Genomic DNA, 14,035 nt, shown 5'->3' with positions numbered 1-14,035 from the left:
CCACCCTTGGCTTGCCCAAGGAGTTCAAGGTGCTTCTCTGCTCCCAGGACAACTTGAGGCCCTCAGCCCTGAGTGGGTGTTCATGGGCATGCAAGGTCTCTGCGGGTAGCATCTGCCTTGCTTTCCCAGGGATGGACAGACCCCAGAGACACAGCTTCCTGCTCACTTCTTGGGAATTAGCTGCAGGTTCTCCCAGAACCTCTCCGCCTTGGGCACCGCAGTCACAGTGGGAAACTCTTCTGTACCAGCTTTGGCTCATAGTCTAATGCCCAGGGATGCAGCTTCTGTGGCCATCTCTTCTTCCACATGCCCTGGGAAGGCAGGGAGATAGCACTGTTTCCAGCTCTTTCCCCCCTGAAAGCAGAGTGACTTTAACTATTCTTCCTCATTGATCCACTCCTTACAGCGCGCAGCAGCCACCCTAGGGGATCAGAAATGGCCGTGACCTCAGAGACATCTTTGCACATCTTCCACAACTCTTGACATCTACAGCACTGAGGACTGGTTTCTGAGGCCAGAGAGGTGGACTCTGGTTTTTATAACCTTTATGGCCTGTGTGGCATCCCCACCCAGCCATCCCAGTCCTGGAGGAGTGGTACTAGATTCTAGGGGTGGCAAACCAGAAGTGGCCAGCCTTGCCCACCCACAACTTATGAGAGAGCTGAGGCATTATGTCGCTTGCTGGGCTAGATTTTTTTTTTTTTCTTCCTTATGTCACGGGGAATAACGATTTTGGCCCCTGTTACTTCAAAGCATATTTTAGGGCTCAGATGAGCTGAAAGCTGTGCAGAATCGGCATGGGTCCCACAGTGGCAAGCAGCCTGAGCTCTAGCCGTACCTTTATGTGGACTTCTGTTGGACCATATTGTATCAATGTGGGTAAGGGTCTTTGGTACAGATTGCTTTGTAGTTCCAGGGAATATTGATGATCGGTAGGGAGCTGAGGAGGAAGTGAAAAGCCAAGACAGAGAGGTCAGAACTCCCTTTGGGACTGCTTCTGGCACTGGTTAGCTAGAATACGTTTTAAGACCGCAGTTTAGGAGCTGGCTCGGGGAGAGGTGGCCCGAGGTTGAACGTGGCTTTCAAGCCCACCTGACCTGCACTTGCCTTGCTCACTGTTTAACCTTGGCCAAGGTTCCTTCACCTTTTCAGAGGTTCAGTGTTCCTGTCTGTAAAATGGGCATGGTTGTGCCTAGTACACGGGGCTGCTGTTAGAATGACGTTAACTAATTGTGTAAGGTCAGAGGCTAGTGGCTGAGGTCATCTGTACCTTGGTCACTATGAAGTGGAGCTCCTGGGCCGTGTTCAACTGCTCCTGGTTGAGCCAAGCTCGGAGGCGTGTTGCACCAAGTCCCCCAGAGAAAGGTGGCCCGGGCACAGGTATTCAGGGCACAGACCCCATGTGTGTCCTGGATGGGACTGAATGAATTGAGTGCAAGGCCACACTGACCTTAGCTAAGGTGAGGAGTGGCTGCCTCCCCAGAGGATCCAGGAAGAGGGGGGATTTACGACTTCGTCTTGCAGCCTCCAGTTGGCTGAGCTGAGGTAGCTGAAGAGGCACTGTGGTTGACTGGCTTTGAGGAGACTCTCTGCTGGCTCTGCTGGCCCTGCGCTCTGGGCTGTCACCCTGCCAGGCCGGTTCACCATCTGTTTGCTGGCGGTCCAGAGGAAGTGTGTCCTGAGAAGCTGAGAAGTAAAGCTTGGTGCCCTGCCGTTTGGGGGCTGGGGGCTTCTCTAGGGATGGGCAGAGCAATGGCACCCAGAGCATCCGGACCTCAGGGCCCCCAGACCTGTCTGCCTCTGCTGCATGCGCCCTGGGTCGCAGGGGCCAAAGCGGTGTGCTGCTGGCTCCGGAGCTGAGCCGCAGTGCATGGCTTGAGAAGTGCAGGCAACTGGGTGAGTGGGAAGAGGAGAAATCTTGTTGTTTGTGGAGAATGGGGGTCGGGGGAGCCATGATCGCTTCTGCTGCCCTCTGGCAGGCAAGTTCATTGGGTAGGACCATCTTGGCCATCCGACCCCCAGCTGAGGTGATTTCATTGTGAGTCCCTCTCCACTTCTCCCTGGAGGCATGCTCCTGGTGGCAAACAGAAGCGGAGGTGGGGAAGAGTTCTGGGTGCTCCCTAGGTGGTAGTGAAAGGCGCTACCATCCCGGCATCAGACAGGCCAGGGTTTAGAATCTCCTCCCCACCCCCACCCTGCCCAGCCTGGCTTGCCTGCCTGGGCACAGGTTTGGATCATGATGGCATTTGGACACAGTTGACTTGATTTAGCTCCAGAATCCATTTTATCAACAAAGGAACGGGAAAGACGGTCTGGAGGTTGCCACAGGGTGCAACCCCCCTAATTAACCTCCTTGTCCAATAAGCCACCCTTTCCTCAAATGGCTGTTGGTCACTCCGCTAAATCTCAGCCTCCTACTGGACCCCTGAGGATTTAAGAGGATGAGTCAAGGCCAGCCTTGGCCAGAGGTGGGCCTGGCTTTCGAAAGCTTCTATTTCCTGGTCTCTGTGAGCCACAGCATCGCAAGATGTGACCTGCCTCTGGGCAGTGCTTTTGGCCTCTTAGCCCAGAGGCTCCTTTGAAGACAGATAGCCCCAGCCAGTCAGAGAAGCCAGCTGGGTCTCTAGACCATTACACCGCACCCCGCAGACCCACAAGAGAAAGGAAAGGGCATGAGTTTGGTAACACAAGGTCAGCAGCCACCAGCTACCCTAGATGACTCCTCCTGGGCTGGGCTCCCAGTGAATCTGGGTACCTTCTCAGTAAGGGCCTCTTCAAGAGACCTGGGGTTAGCATATCCGCTGGGCACTGGGTGGATCTGGAAAGAATTGCATCCTTCACTTCCAACAGGGAAGTAGAACTGGCCTGTGACTCCAGCGACCATGTTCTGGACGGGATGTGGGACTTGAAGGGTATGTCCCCAGTCTGGCTGGACAGATTGACGGTGACACACCTGATCAGACCTGGAGCACTGGCCCGGAAGCATGCAGCCTCCCCAAACGTGCCTGAAGAGGAGACTTCCTATGCAATGGCTCACGGGGCCTCCGGGGACCTGCTGTCTCCCGCAGCCTCCCAGCTGATTCCCAGCTTCCCAGCTGGAAAGGCTGTTACAGAATCCCAGGAATGTGCCTGGAGCTCAGAAAGAAAATTCCCAAAATAGCTTCTATAAATACTTTAGGGCAGGGGTGGGGAGGAACACTCAGCTTGGCCCACAGCTGGCCTAGAACTAAGGACTGCTTCCCAGGGTAGGCAATAGACGCAAAAGACGATAAAGCCGCACCCAACCCGGCCTGGCCTCAACTCTAGGAAACACCACGGGCACTGGATCAGTGGGGTGAGACAGAGGTGGTGTTGAGTGGCAGAGCACAGGAAAAGACTAACAAGACCCTCTCTACGCCAAACTGTAGCCTCAATTCTAACCTGTAGCTCCACAGAAAACCTGGCTGCTAACAGGGAAATGCCCACATCCCCCTTGGTCTCCAGACTGACTTGAGCAGACCTCGGCAAGGCGCAGACCCCTCAGACTGCCTGCTTTGGGGGCTCGGGGAGGCCTGAAGTCCAGCCCAGGAAGCCCTTAAGGCAGAGCCAGGTGCCCTTGGCTCTGCGTCCAGGTCCCTCCTTCTGTTAAGCTGCTGCCCTACCTAGAGCAGAGAGGCTGGCAGGCAAATGGCACCGTCCCTCTCCTCCTGGAGGACAAGCCAGGGGAGACACGCGAGAGCCCCACAGTAACCTAATGTGATTTGGAGGTGGTGTCTCTTGAGGCTTGCTCTCCTCAGGAAAGGCTTCCTGGGAGAGCAGAGCCCTGAAACGTGGATATGGGCAGGTACCCGCCCCGAGAGCTGGGGAAAGAGGGCCTAGAGACAGGAACTTCTGGAGGCTTTGAACACAGGCCTGTCCCCCGGTGGTGGCTGTTTCTAGCCCAAGTACGCCTTATAGCTATAGTATTCCATGGTCACAGATGACTTGTCCATGGCTACCAAATCCCTGTGACTCGGCAGCCCAGTCACGGCACCCCAGTGCAGGGTCAGCAGCTAAGGGCCTCTTCACAGGACTAGATCCCTCTCAGCCGATGAGGGACAGGCAGGGAGGGAGAGGGGACTTAATGGGGACATGCGGATGGAACTGAGACACCAGTTCTGTGTTCCCACCATCTCCCTGGAGACCTGTTCCCGCAGCCCGCGAAGCGCCCCGGAGGGTGCTGATGGCCCCTGGGGTAGCGCCAGGCTGGGGACAGCAGGTGAGATCTTGCGTCTTGCCGTGGTTGGGTCCCACCCAGCTGTCGGGCAGCAAACAGTGCCGAGTTGCTACCAAACACAAACACTGCTGGTGTCGGGGGCAGGTGGCCACGGATCCTGTTACAGGCCCTGGGCCTCCAGGCCTTAGCCTGACCCCGGCCTGGCCTGGTGTCTTCTTTCAGGCTCTAAGGTCAGCATGTTGGGGCAGGGGGCCATGAGCCAGATCCACGGCGCAGCCCTCCCTAACGGAGGATCCTGCCGTCTCCCAGACGTGGGCAGTGCTGGCCTCTCCCTGCCCCACACCCCTGTGCTCCTCCTAAAGAGACTGTCGTGTGCTAGCTGCCTACCCGGTGTCTGGATTCTCCAACTCCGTCCTTCCGGAATCCCAATGGCCCTGTGAGGAAGGACTGTCCCATCTCCAGGTTCAGATAGGGAAAAGAGTGATGTCTGTTTGCTGGGGTCACAGTACATGTCAGTGGCAGAGCTGGGATTCAACCCAGCCAGGCCTTCTGACTGCTGAGCCCTGGGCTTTGTCCTCTACTGAGACACACGTACTCAGCCTGCAGACACATCTGGCTCCTTCCCAAACACCCGTTCCCTTTCTCTCTTTCTTTCTTTCTTTCTTTCTTTCTTTCTTTCTTTCTTTCTTTCTTTCTTTCTTTCTCCCTTCCCTTCCCTTCCCTTCCCTTCCCTTCCCTTCCCTTCCCTTCCCTTCCCTTCCCTTCTTCCCTTCCCTTCCCTTCCCTTCCCTTCCCTTCCCTTCTTCCCTTCCCTTCCCTTCCCTTCCCTTCCCTTCTTCCCTTCCCTTCCCTTCCCTTCCCTTCCCTTCCCTTCCCTTCTTCCCTTCCCTTCCTTTCCTTCCCTTCCCTTCCCTTCCCTTCCCTTCCTTTCCTTTCCTTTCCTTTCCTTTCCTTCCTTCGTCATCCTGGTGTTGAATTTAAGGCCTCCCACATACTAGACAAGCGGTGTACCGCTCAGCTACACCCCCAGTTCTCTATTTTGATATGACCTCACTAAGTTCCCCAGGCCAGCCTGGAACTCTGCTGCCCAGGCAGGCCTTGAACTTGTCATCCTCCTGCCTCAGCCTCCCAAGTGGCCGGGATGAAAGGCTTGCACCACCAGGCTCAGCTAGAGATCCATGGGATTTCCAGCTCCTCTGCAGTGGGACTCTTTTTTGCCAGTAAAACTTGCTGTGGAAGAAAGTGCCAGAAAGCAAGCTCAGAACACCCTCTCTGGTAGGCCCTGCTGGCCACCTCGGGCCTCGGTCACTCCCTGCGGTCAGCGCTCACAGGCTCCAGACCTCCCGTTTTCGGGTACCTCATTTTGGTGTCTGGCAGCTATCAGCTAGAACCTTCCTTTCCTCCACCCTATGGGCCCTGTTCCATGGCGAACTACTCAAGGTCCTGCCCTGGGCCATGTGGGCAGGACAGTGTGGCCTGGGGCACCGCTAGCCAGACAGACACTGCCCCTGGTTCCGGCAACCCTGAGTCAGCATGCTGTGCGCGTCTGGTCAGCTCCAGAGCCCTTCTGAGGTTATACCCTGCCCCCACCCGCTCTTCTACAGCCTCCCTGGAGATTGCTGAGCTGAGTAGTTCCTTGGGTGTGTCTATGCTTAGGGTCACAGGAGGGTGCCATCCCGGAAGTCAGTTCTGCCTCCCTACTTTCTGGCCTCGGGGCCTGCAGCCCACACCTCTGGAGACAGCTTTTCCTGGTCTTCCCGAGCACCATCTTTCTTGCCTAATTGGTCATGTTCCAAGCTCTCTCAGGACTTTATGAAGTCAGCCATGTACATCTTTCCTGGTGCGTCTCCATAGAAACCAAAGGCCTAACTCTAGGGAGCTTAGGGAGGAGGAAAATAATCCAGCTAAAAATGTACATGGCCGTCAGTGGGCGGGCTGCAGAGAGGGGGCTTCGAGCACAAAGACAGCTCCCCACACCCACTCTGGTCCCCTGCCTACCCAGGAAGTCAGAGCTGGAGGTTTACCTCCTCTCTTCGGAACAAGAAAAGGGCCCACTTCTCAGCATCTTGGGATGCCTTCAAAGCTTGACAAAGGGATCAGTAGAATGGTCCATAGCAGCCTTTCTGGAACCCGAGGCCTTCCTGTCCCCCGTCACCATGTCCCTTGTCCCCAGTGTGTGTGTTGAGGGGGAAGGGGGAGGATGTTCAAGGCTGCCAGCTCCACTGCCCACCTGCTTGGTGACTGTTCCTGGCACTCCCTCTAGTTCTCTGGTAATAGTTATTGGAGCTAAACTGCAGGACCACGCTTCCTGACTCCTGACCTGGACACCCAGGGTCTTTCATCCTGGAGCCCCGTCTAACTCTGACCCGGCCCTCTCCCGCCCCTGCCCCTCACCTGCCAGCATGGACTCTGCCGGGTGCTCAGCTCTCAGGACCCAGCTGTCCCCAGATGCGGATGCAAGCAGAGACGCTTCCCCTCTTTGTCACAGACTAGATGTGCCTTGTGCTCTCAGTGCTCCTGGGGTGAGGGACCGCTCCCTGCTGCAGGCAGCATGCTCCTGGCCGGATTTCTTGGACAGCTTTGTAGCCGCCGGCTCATTTCAGCTGCGTCATGCTAAACAGCCATGCTGTGATATTTTTCATTAACTTTTCTCCCATTTGTTGAAGGTGAACTGAGGGCCCCAGGAATTGCCCCCATGGAGCCACTCAAAATCAGGTCTAGACTTGAAGGTCTGTCTCTTGAAGATAAAAGGAACCCAGTTCCTGCAGAGCTGAAGCAGGGCTTGGTGGAGGACAGATAGGTTTTGCATGAATAAAGGGCATGATCATTTGTCTGTGGCCAAGCCAGACCTAGGGCCTCTCTGGCTGGTGGCCAGGAGCTAGCCTCTGCTGCGCTCACCCTGGTTGCTAGGCTCCCCCTGCCCAGGTCTAGTTAACCCTGCCCTGTGCTTCATTCCTAGGGTCTGATGCTGAGTCAATTGGGCCACAAGAGCCTGGCCCAGAAGGTGCTGCGGGATGCCGTGGAGAGGCAGAGTACCTGCCATGAAGCGTGGCAGAGCCTGGGTGAGGTGCTGCAGGACCAAGGCCAGAACGAGGCTGCCGTGGACTGCTTCCTCACTGCCCTGGAGCTGGAGGCCAGCAGCCCTGTGCTCCCCTTCTCCATCATCCCCAGAGAGCTATGAGCCTCCACAGCAGCTGCGGGCTGTCCCGTGCACGCAGCAGATGACACAAGCAGGGGCCAGGGAAGGACCCCCGCACTCAGGTGTGGGGCCTCAGGGAATAGATGACTAGTGAACATTCCACAAGCTGTGTAGCCAGGTTCTGCACCCCCACCCCCATTGCAGGGCCAACTAGGCCTGAGATCCCCTCTGAAGCTGGGGTGGACGAGATTTGCATCCAAAGGCAAATGCCTTGCTCCCTGGAGACTGGCATTGTGATGTTGCTGAGCAGGGGGGGCCCTTTAGATACAAGGTGTGTTTGGACCCAAGCTCCACCCTCAGCTTCCCAGATTTCCTGGTTTGGGATGAACCAATCTTGAGTTGATGTACCCATAGAAATGAACCTGCCAGCTGGGCCTCTGGCTGGGCCAGGCTTTTCCTGGCCTTTCTTGGTGGTGCCTTGGGAGACAAACTGGCTTCAATCTAAGTGACTCTACAGAGCTGTGGCGGGCTCGAGAACCTCCCAGCCTCGGGGCAGGGCAACCTTGAAGACTGTTCTTGGGCCCTGCCCAGGACAGCCACAGCGTGAGGTCTCAGACACAGGAGGTTCCTATAGACTGAATTAGCACTGTTGATGCCCGATGCTGCCTCCGTGGGGAGGTTTCCAGAGAGCTTTCTCTGTGCCATTAAGTGCCTTTGGGGCTCATGACAGGCCAGACCTCCTAAACACAGTCCCTACGTCTTCCATTTTTACCCACTCCCGTCTCCCTGGAAACATGCCCCAGCCAGTAGGCTCCATGGACCTTACTTACGCCGGTGGCCTCTAGGATGGGCCTTGGGATATAAAACAGGGTTCTGGCCTAGCCATTTCTAGTACCTTGAGTACACATTCCTTCAAGGCTTTCCCTACCATGCAGGTCCCGCTCGGGTGAGTGATATCCAAGTAACGATTTATAGGACTCACCCCAATACTCATCATCACCCACAGCCCGGTCTTCACCTTGGGCTTTGTCGAGTGACCCAAACCCCAGCTTGGCCCTGTAGGCTCCCTTGCCCCGATCCCCACAGAAGCCGTGCTTGGATGGGTGGAGGAGGAACCTGGCCTGCTCCCTGTGCTGTGCCCCTGTGTTTTGCTTGCCAGGGTCCAGGCCGCTGGGCAGGTGCTCCTGGCTGGCTTGTCGACCCGCCACTCTGCTTCTGGAACGTTCCCTTAGGAGACCATCCCCCAAGGCCTGGCAGAGAGTTCCTTTCTGTCTGCCCCACACTCTCATATCTCCCTCAGGTTCACCTTGCTCTCATTTTAAAATGTTTAGAAAGGGGTTGAGAACTGCCCGGTTTACCATGGCCGGCCACAGCTTCCTTGGATGGAGAAGACCACTGGAGCCTGGCTCCATGCTATACTGCCTTAGCCACAGCCCCGGGCCAGAGGGAGGACATTCAATCCTTGGTTTCTTGGTTGAAGGGTCTCTATGTGTGTGTGTATATATAAATATAGATAGATATATATGCTAGAGATCTATATTTTTATGGAATTCTGTTAGAAAAAGAGTGAAACCTAAGCAGATACTATTGGTATATCTTGAAGAGATGGTCAGTCTTGGCAGTGGGAGAGACACCAAATGCATTCTGACTAAGAGTTCCCTCTCTGGAGGCCGTGGGGGACAGGGCCCGGTACCTGACAGTGACCTTGGAAGTTGAATAAAAGACCCTTGACGGGGAAACAGGACTGTCTGAAGCAGTGTGTTCCTTTATCTGGCATGCACACAAGGGAGAGGAGAAGCCCCGAAGGCTGGCATTGGACAGGGAGGGTGATGGAGAGGAGGGTGAGGAGGAGGAAAAATGGGCCAGCCTCCGAGAAGGTCTGGAGCTCCAAGAGGAAAGCCTTGTCGGGTGAGCAGGGAGACTAGGGGTCAGGGCCAATGCCTGGGAGAGCTAGGAGGAGGCAGAGGGAGCTAAGCAAGGTCTGGTCCTGGCCTGTGGTCTATCCTTCAAACAAGCCTGCCCACTAGGGAACCTCTAAGATTGGGGGTGATTGGGCCACATCCAGGTGGACCTGTCTGCTGAGAAGCCCATAACAATGCATCTCAGTAATTATGTAATTATACAAATGTAAGCTATTACAAAACATGCACCAAATATCTTCAAAGAATGATGTAAGTTCCCAGGGAAGCTCTATTTTATCATGACCCCAAGGGATTGCCTGTTATACCCCCAGAACGGCAGCCCTCACCCCCCCTCCCATACTTTGAGGACGGCCATTATGTGACTTCCCCCAGAGGCCTCTGCTGCCCCAGGTTCCCACTGCAGCCAGCCTCCATCCCTACCCTTGCCCGTGTCACGTGACATTGGTAGCCAAGGGAGGAAGGGCTTTTGGGGGAGCCCAACTGTTTTTGGATTTTTTTTTCCCCATTCAGTAATGGTGATATTGCACATTGAACCCAGGGCCTTAAGAAGGGCAAACATGTGTGTGCCTTTTACCACTGAGCTACATCCCTAGCCCCCTCCCCACCTTCTTTCAAAGGCAGGATCTCATGTAGCCTGTGCTGGCCTGAAATCAGGATGTAGCCAAGATGACCTCGAATTCTGGATCCTCTTGTCTCTCCCAAGTGGACCAGCTTCCTTAGCTCTCCCCTCTTCTTCAGGCGGCTCACAAACTTTAGTGACTGACAGCTGACAATGATCATATTACTTGTTACACGCCCGAGCCCTCAATGTTCTGCCCTTTAAGGCTGTCGTAGACACAATGGTGGTGAGTCTGCCAGTCTAGGAGAGGGGCTAGGGGAAGGGCGGAGACAGCCTTCTATCTGAGAAAGTGTTGCCATGCTGACCTAGAACTAGTCAAACGTTGGAGGGTCAGACATTGGAGACTCACTGAATCCGGGCATTTCCTGACACCCACCCCCACCCCATCCCTGCCCCCATTCCGGTCCACAGACCCTGTGCTCACAAGCTCTCATTAGAGAACAAAAAAGCCAGCTTCCTATTTAAACCCGTTGTGCCCCATAAGGGTTTAAGTCTGGGGACAAGACTTGAGGCTGCCCCATGCTCCTTCTTCCCTCTGACCCTCTAACCCACCTTCCACTTTCTAAGGCATATCCCCACCCCAACACACACACACACACACACACACACACACACACACACACACACACCACACACACACACACACACACACACACACACACACACACTTGTGGGCGTCCCAATTAACAGTGTTAATCTGTGGACCCGAATATGAATGGAATTTCAGATGTCGCCACTCCCAACTCCTCTTGGGTACCAGAGTGCTTTGTTGTACAAGCACCCTGACCGGGGATTCAAATATCATCACCATGCAAATATTTCCTGGCCTTGGGAAACAAGCCTCCCATTTGCCCACCCCACCTGCGGACTCTTCCTCCCCTTTCCCTGAGCGGCCTCGAGGCCAGCCCCGCAGTGATGAGCCGGGGATCTTGGGGCTCGAGGAAGGTGCCTGGAGAATTCCTGCTGTGCCCTGCCAGGGGTCCTCTGGAACTGTCCCCAAGTGCTTTCAGATGTAAAGAAGACGGGTTCCCTGGAGGTAATAATACAACGGGGCGGCGGGCGAGAGAGTTGCTCCGGGGAGCCCTAGGTCAGGTACTTGGAAGCAGACCTGGTAGAAAGCGGCCGTGACCTCCATCGTACCCTGATGAGGCAGAACAGTGACAACTGTGATTACCGGCCGAGCTGGAACCCCTCTCTGTCCCCGCCTGGTGGGGTGGCCTTGAGCACGTTGCCGAACCTCTGTTCCTGTTTTCTCACCTGCAGCTATCCGCGGACTAGCGCCTGCTTTGTGGATTATGGTTATGTAAGCATGGTTTCGAGGACTCGACCGCCACCACACTGGCCCGCAGCCCCCCTCTCCCCTGCCCTACTCCTACAGCATGATGCCACCCAGCACTCGGTTCTTGGGCCAGAGGGTCCACTTGGTCCCACTTGTTGTGTGGGTCGCTCGGCATCCTACAGACTGGCTCCCCTTGGGGACGTGCGTTGCCCTGATCCAGTCACTTGTGACAGAAGCCATAGGCCTCAGGACACAAAAGATAGCAGCTTATGTGACTAGAATTCTAGTCCCTGCTGAGATGCTCCACCGGCTAGTCCTTCCTAAGGCCGGGCCGCCTCCGTTTGGTGGGTACAGCATGGATCCCTCTGGAGGGGCAGACAGGAGAGCACACCCACCTTCCTCTTTGTCCTTGTTACCTGTGGAGCGTGGTGGGTCCCTCTCCTCCTAGGTCTTCTCTTGGATGAAGTTGATGGAGACAAACCTAACACATATCCATGCCCAGCACTTAGCCACTTACATGACGCTGGACTCACAGTCAACTGCTCATCACCCCTTTGGTAGTCCACGGCCCTGTAGGGGGAGGCTGTGTCCCAAAGAAAGAGACTGTCATGTCTTACCCATCCTTGCTCTGAGAATACAGGCTTTGTGTTCCGCCCTCTGTTATCCTCTAAAGACACAAAGAGCTCAGGGGCTCTGGGGAGGAGACACAAGCAATTTCTCACTGCCACGGTAGAAGGAAAATGGGCTCCTGGACACTGGCACCATGGGAGTCTTCTCTGACAGGGTCCTGGGAAGGCCGCACCAGTCCAGGGGCCTTGAGCACCTAGAAGGGCCCCCGCCACCATCACTATCAGTATCTCCAGGCTGTCTGGCAAGGAGACAAGGCAGAGCTCCATGGTGCCCATCACCCGGCCCCTCTGAAGCTAGAGCGGTGTAGTTCCTTAAGCAAAGGTCACTCACGAGGCTGTGGATTCCCCAAATACTAATGGTGCTCAGAAGAGGAGTATAGATAGACTATGGGAATTGTGTGTCAGGCTGTGGGACTCCAGAACCCTGATGTCCAGCTGACTGGATGGACCGTTGTGAGTCCATGTGCCGGTCCACAGGCTGGCAGATGGACTGGGCGTACACACGCATGGGAGAACCTATCCAGGTACGGATGGTCATCATCCTCCTGTTCTCCATCACTTGACCTTTCCCTCTCTCAACTACGTCTTCAGACTTTGGCAAGCTGTCACACATCACCTTCAAAACCACTGTTTGGTTTTGAACCACTTGAGGTAAATATGTGTAGCGACCATGCCCCCTTTACTCTTTCACACTTTGGGGCGTCTTTCAAACCAAAGTTCGCTGTCTTCCCTTTGACCTGATGCTCTCAGCCAGTCCTCTCTCCGTCCTCCCGCTTCGCAGGAGTGCTCTGTACAGCAGTACTTCCTGGTGGCCAGCAGCCCGGAATCCCTTCTGTCCTCTCTCTGGTCTTTCAGTCATTCCGGTTCCTCCTCCTCTCTGCCTCCTCCGGCCATTGACAGCCCCAGAGGTGGCAGGAGGTCTGACCTCAGGATAACCAGGAGACAGGGAGAGAAGCGGCTGCCGGTGGCTGAGGAAGCTGAGGAGCAGCAGAGGCCCTGGTGGAGAGGACAGCGGAGAAGAGCTGCCTTGGGAACGGGGAGGGGGAGGGGATGGGAGCAGAGTGGGGGGCGGATGGATCTCTACACTCGGGTCTGGAGATGGCTGCCCGCTCTCCAGGGCAACAGGACGGCCGGAGCGCAGGCTCCATTCCATCCCCGTGCCTCTCCAGTTCCAGCAGCTGAACTGGCTTCTTAGGATCCTTACAGTGATGCATGGGCTGGGACCTCCTGAGTGTCTGTTCCTAATCGACTGCTGATCACCCCTTTGATAGTCCGCAAACTTGCGGGAGGTGGGGGAGGTTGGGGGGGGGACTCTGTCTCCAAGAAAAAGATCATCATGTCTTATCTACTATTACTTAGTGTGTGACAGATACTAAGATTATGGGGCCTGTGCATGCTCTCTTTTCTCTCTCTCTCTCTCTCTCTCCTCTCTCCTTCTTTCCATATTAAAAATATTAATCTAGGGCCTTGTACATGATAGACAAGTGCTCTACCACTGAGCTACCCTCAGCCCCTCTCATATTTATTTTGTGACAAGGTCTTAACTAAGTTTCCTAGGCTAGTCTTGAATTTGTAAGCATCCTGCCTCAGCCTTCAGAGTAGCTGAGACTACAGGCCTGTGCCTTGAGACCCAAATTGGAGATATCTATATATCTATATCTATATCTATATCTATATCTATATCTATATCTATATCTATATCTATATATATTATAAAGTTACACAGCCTAGTCTATAAACTACGTTAGAAATGTGTACCGTCACCATTAGGATCTTCGTCTATGAGACAAAGGGACACTTGGGCCATCTGACAACTGTCAGAACCTTTGCTTTTATGTTCACCCAAGTATACTGTTGTTCTCAGTATACTATTAAAACCCTTGAATAATGTGGCCACTGGAGAACCTGTCTGGAGCCTCAAGCATAGTTCCACCCACCCACCCCCACCCAGTTCCTGTAAGGAGAAGGTGGAGCAGGCAGGCCCTGAATCCAAGCCTGGAACCTTCCCCTTGGGCTTGGTAGACTCCACATATGCTTGGCTAAAACCAAAGGGTCTGGGGACCTCAGCCAGGAGTCAGGCCCCTAATTGTCTTACTTAGCAAGAACTACCAACCCCTGCCAATGTGCCAGGCTCCAGCTTCCCCCAGAACACTTTCTGTGCTGTGCCTTCCTATTCCCTAGCCCTTAGCCAGATGCCAAAATGAATCCATCTTGTCCTCAACAGCTCGGAACAACCTCCTCCAGCAGGACCC

The 14,035-nt window shown here is 54.9% G+C and overlaps 1 protein-coding gene across 1 annotated transcript in view; it reads left to right on the top strand.

The window, feature by feature from the left end:
- The window catches only part of Ttc7a (tetratricopeptide repeat domain 7A), a 97,433-nt gene extending 89,940 nt beyond the window's left edge, over positions 1-7,493 (top strand). Inside the window, exon 19 of the mRNA XM_059248720.1 lies at positions 7,155-7,493. Within this exon, the coding sequence (XP_059104703.1) occupies positions 7,155-7,376 (222 nt within the window). The 3' untranslated portion in view covers positions 7,377-7,493. The remainder of the gene's footprint in view (positions 1-7,154) is intronic.
- The last annotated feature ends 6,542 nt before the right edge of the window (positions 7,494-14,035 follow it).

This window comes from Peromyscus eremicus, chromosome 22, assembly GCF_949786415.1.
Source record: "Peromyscus eremicus chromosome 22, PerEre_H2_v1, whole genome shotgun sequence".
In the NCBI taxonomy this organism is placed as follows: Eukaryota; Metazoa; Chordata; class Mammalia; order Rodentia; family Cricetidae; genus Peromyscus; species Peromyscus eremicus.
Note: the sequence above shows the minus strand (reverse complement) of the source record. Positions and strands in the feature narration are given on the sequence as shown.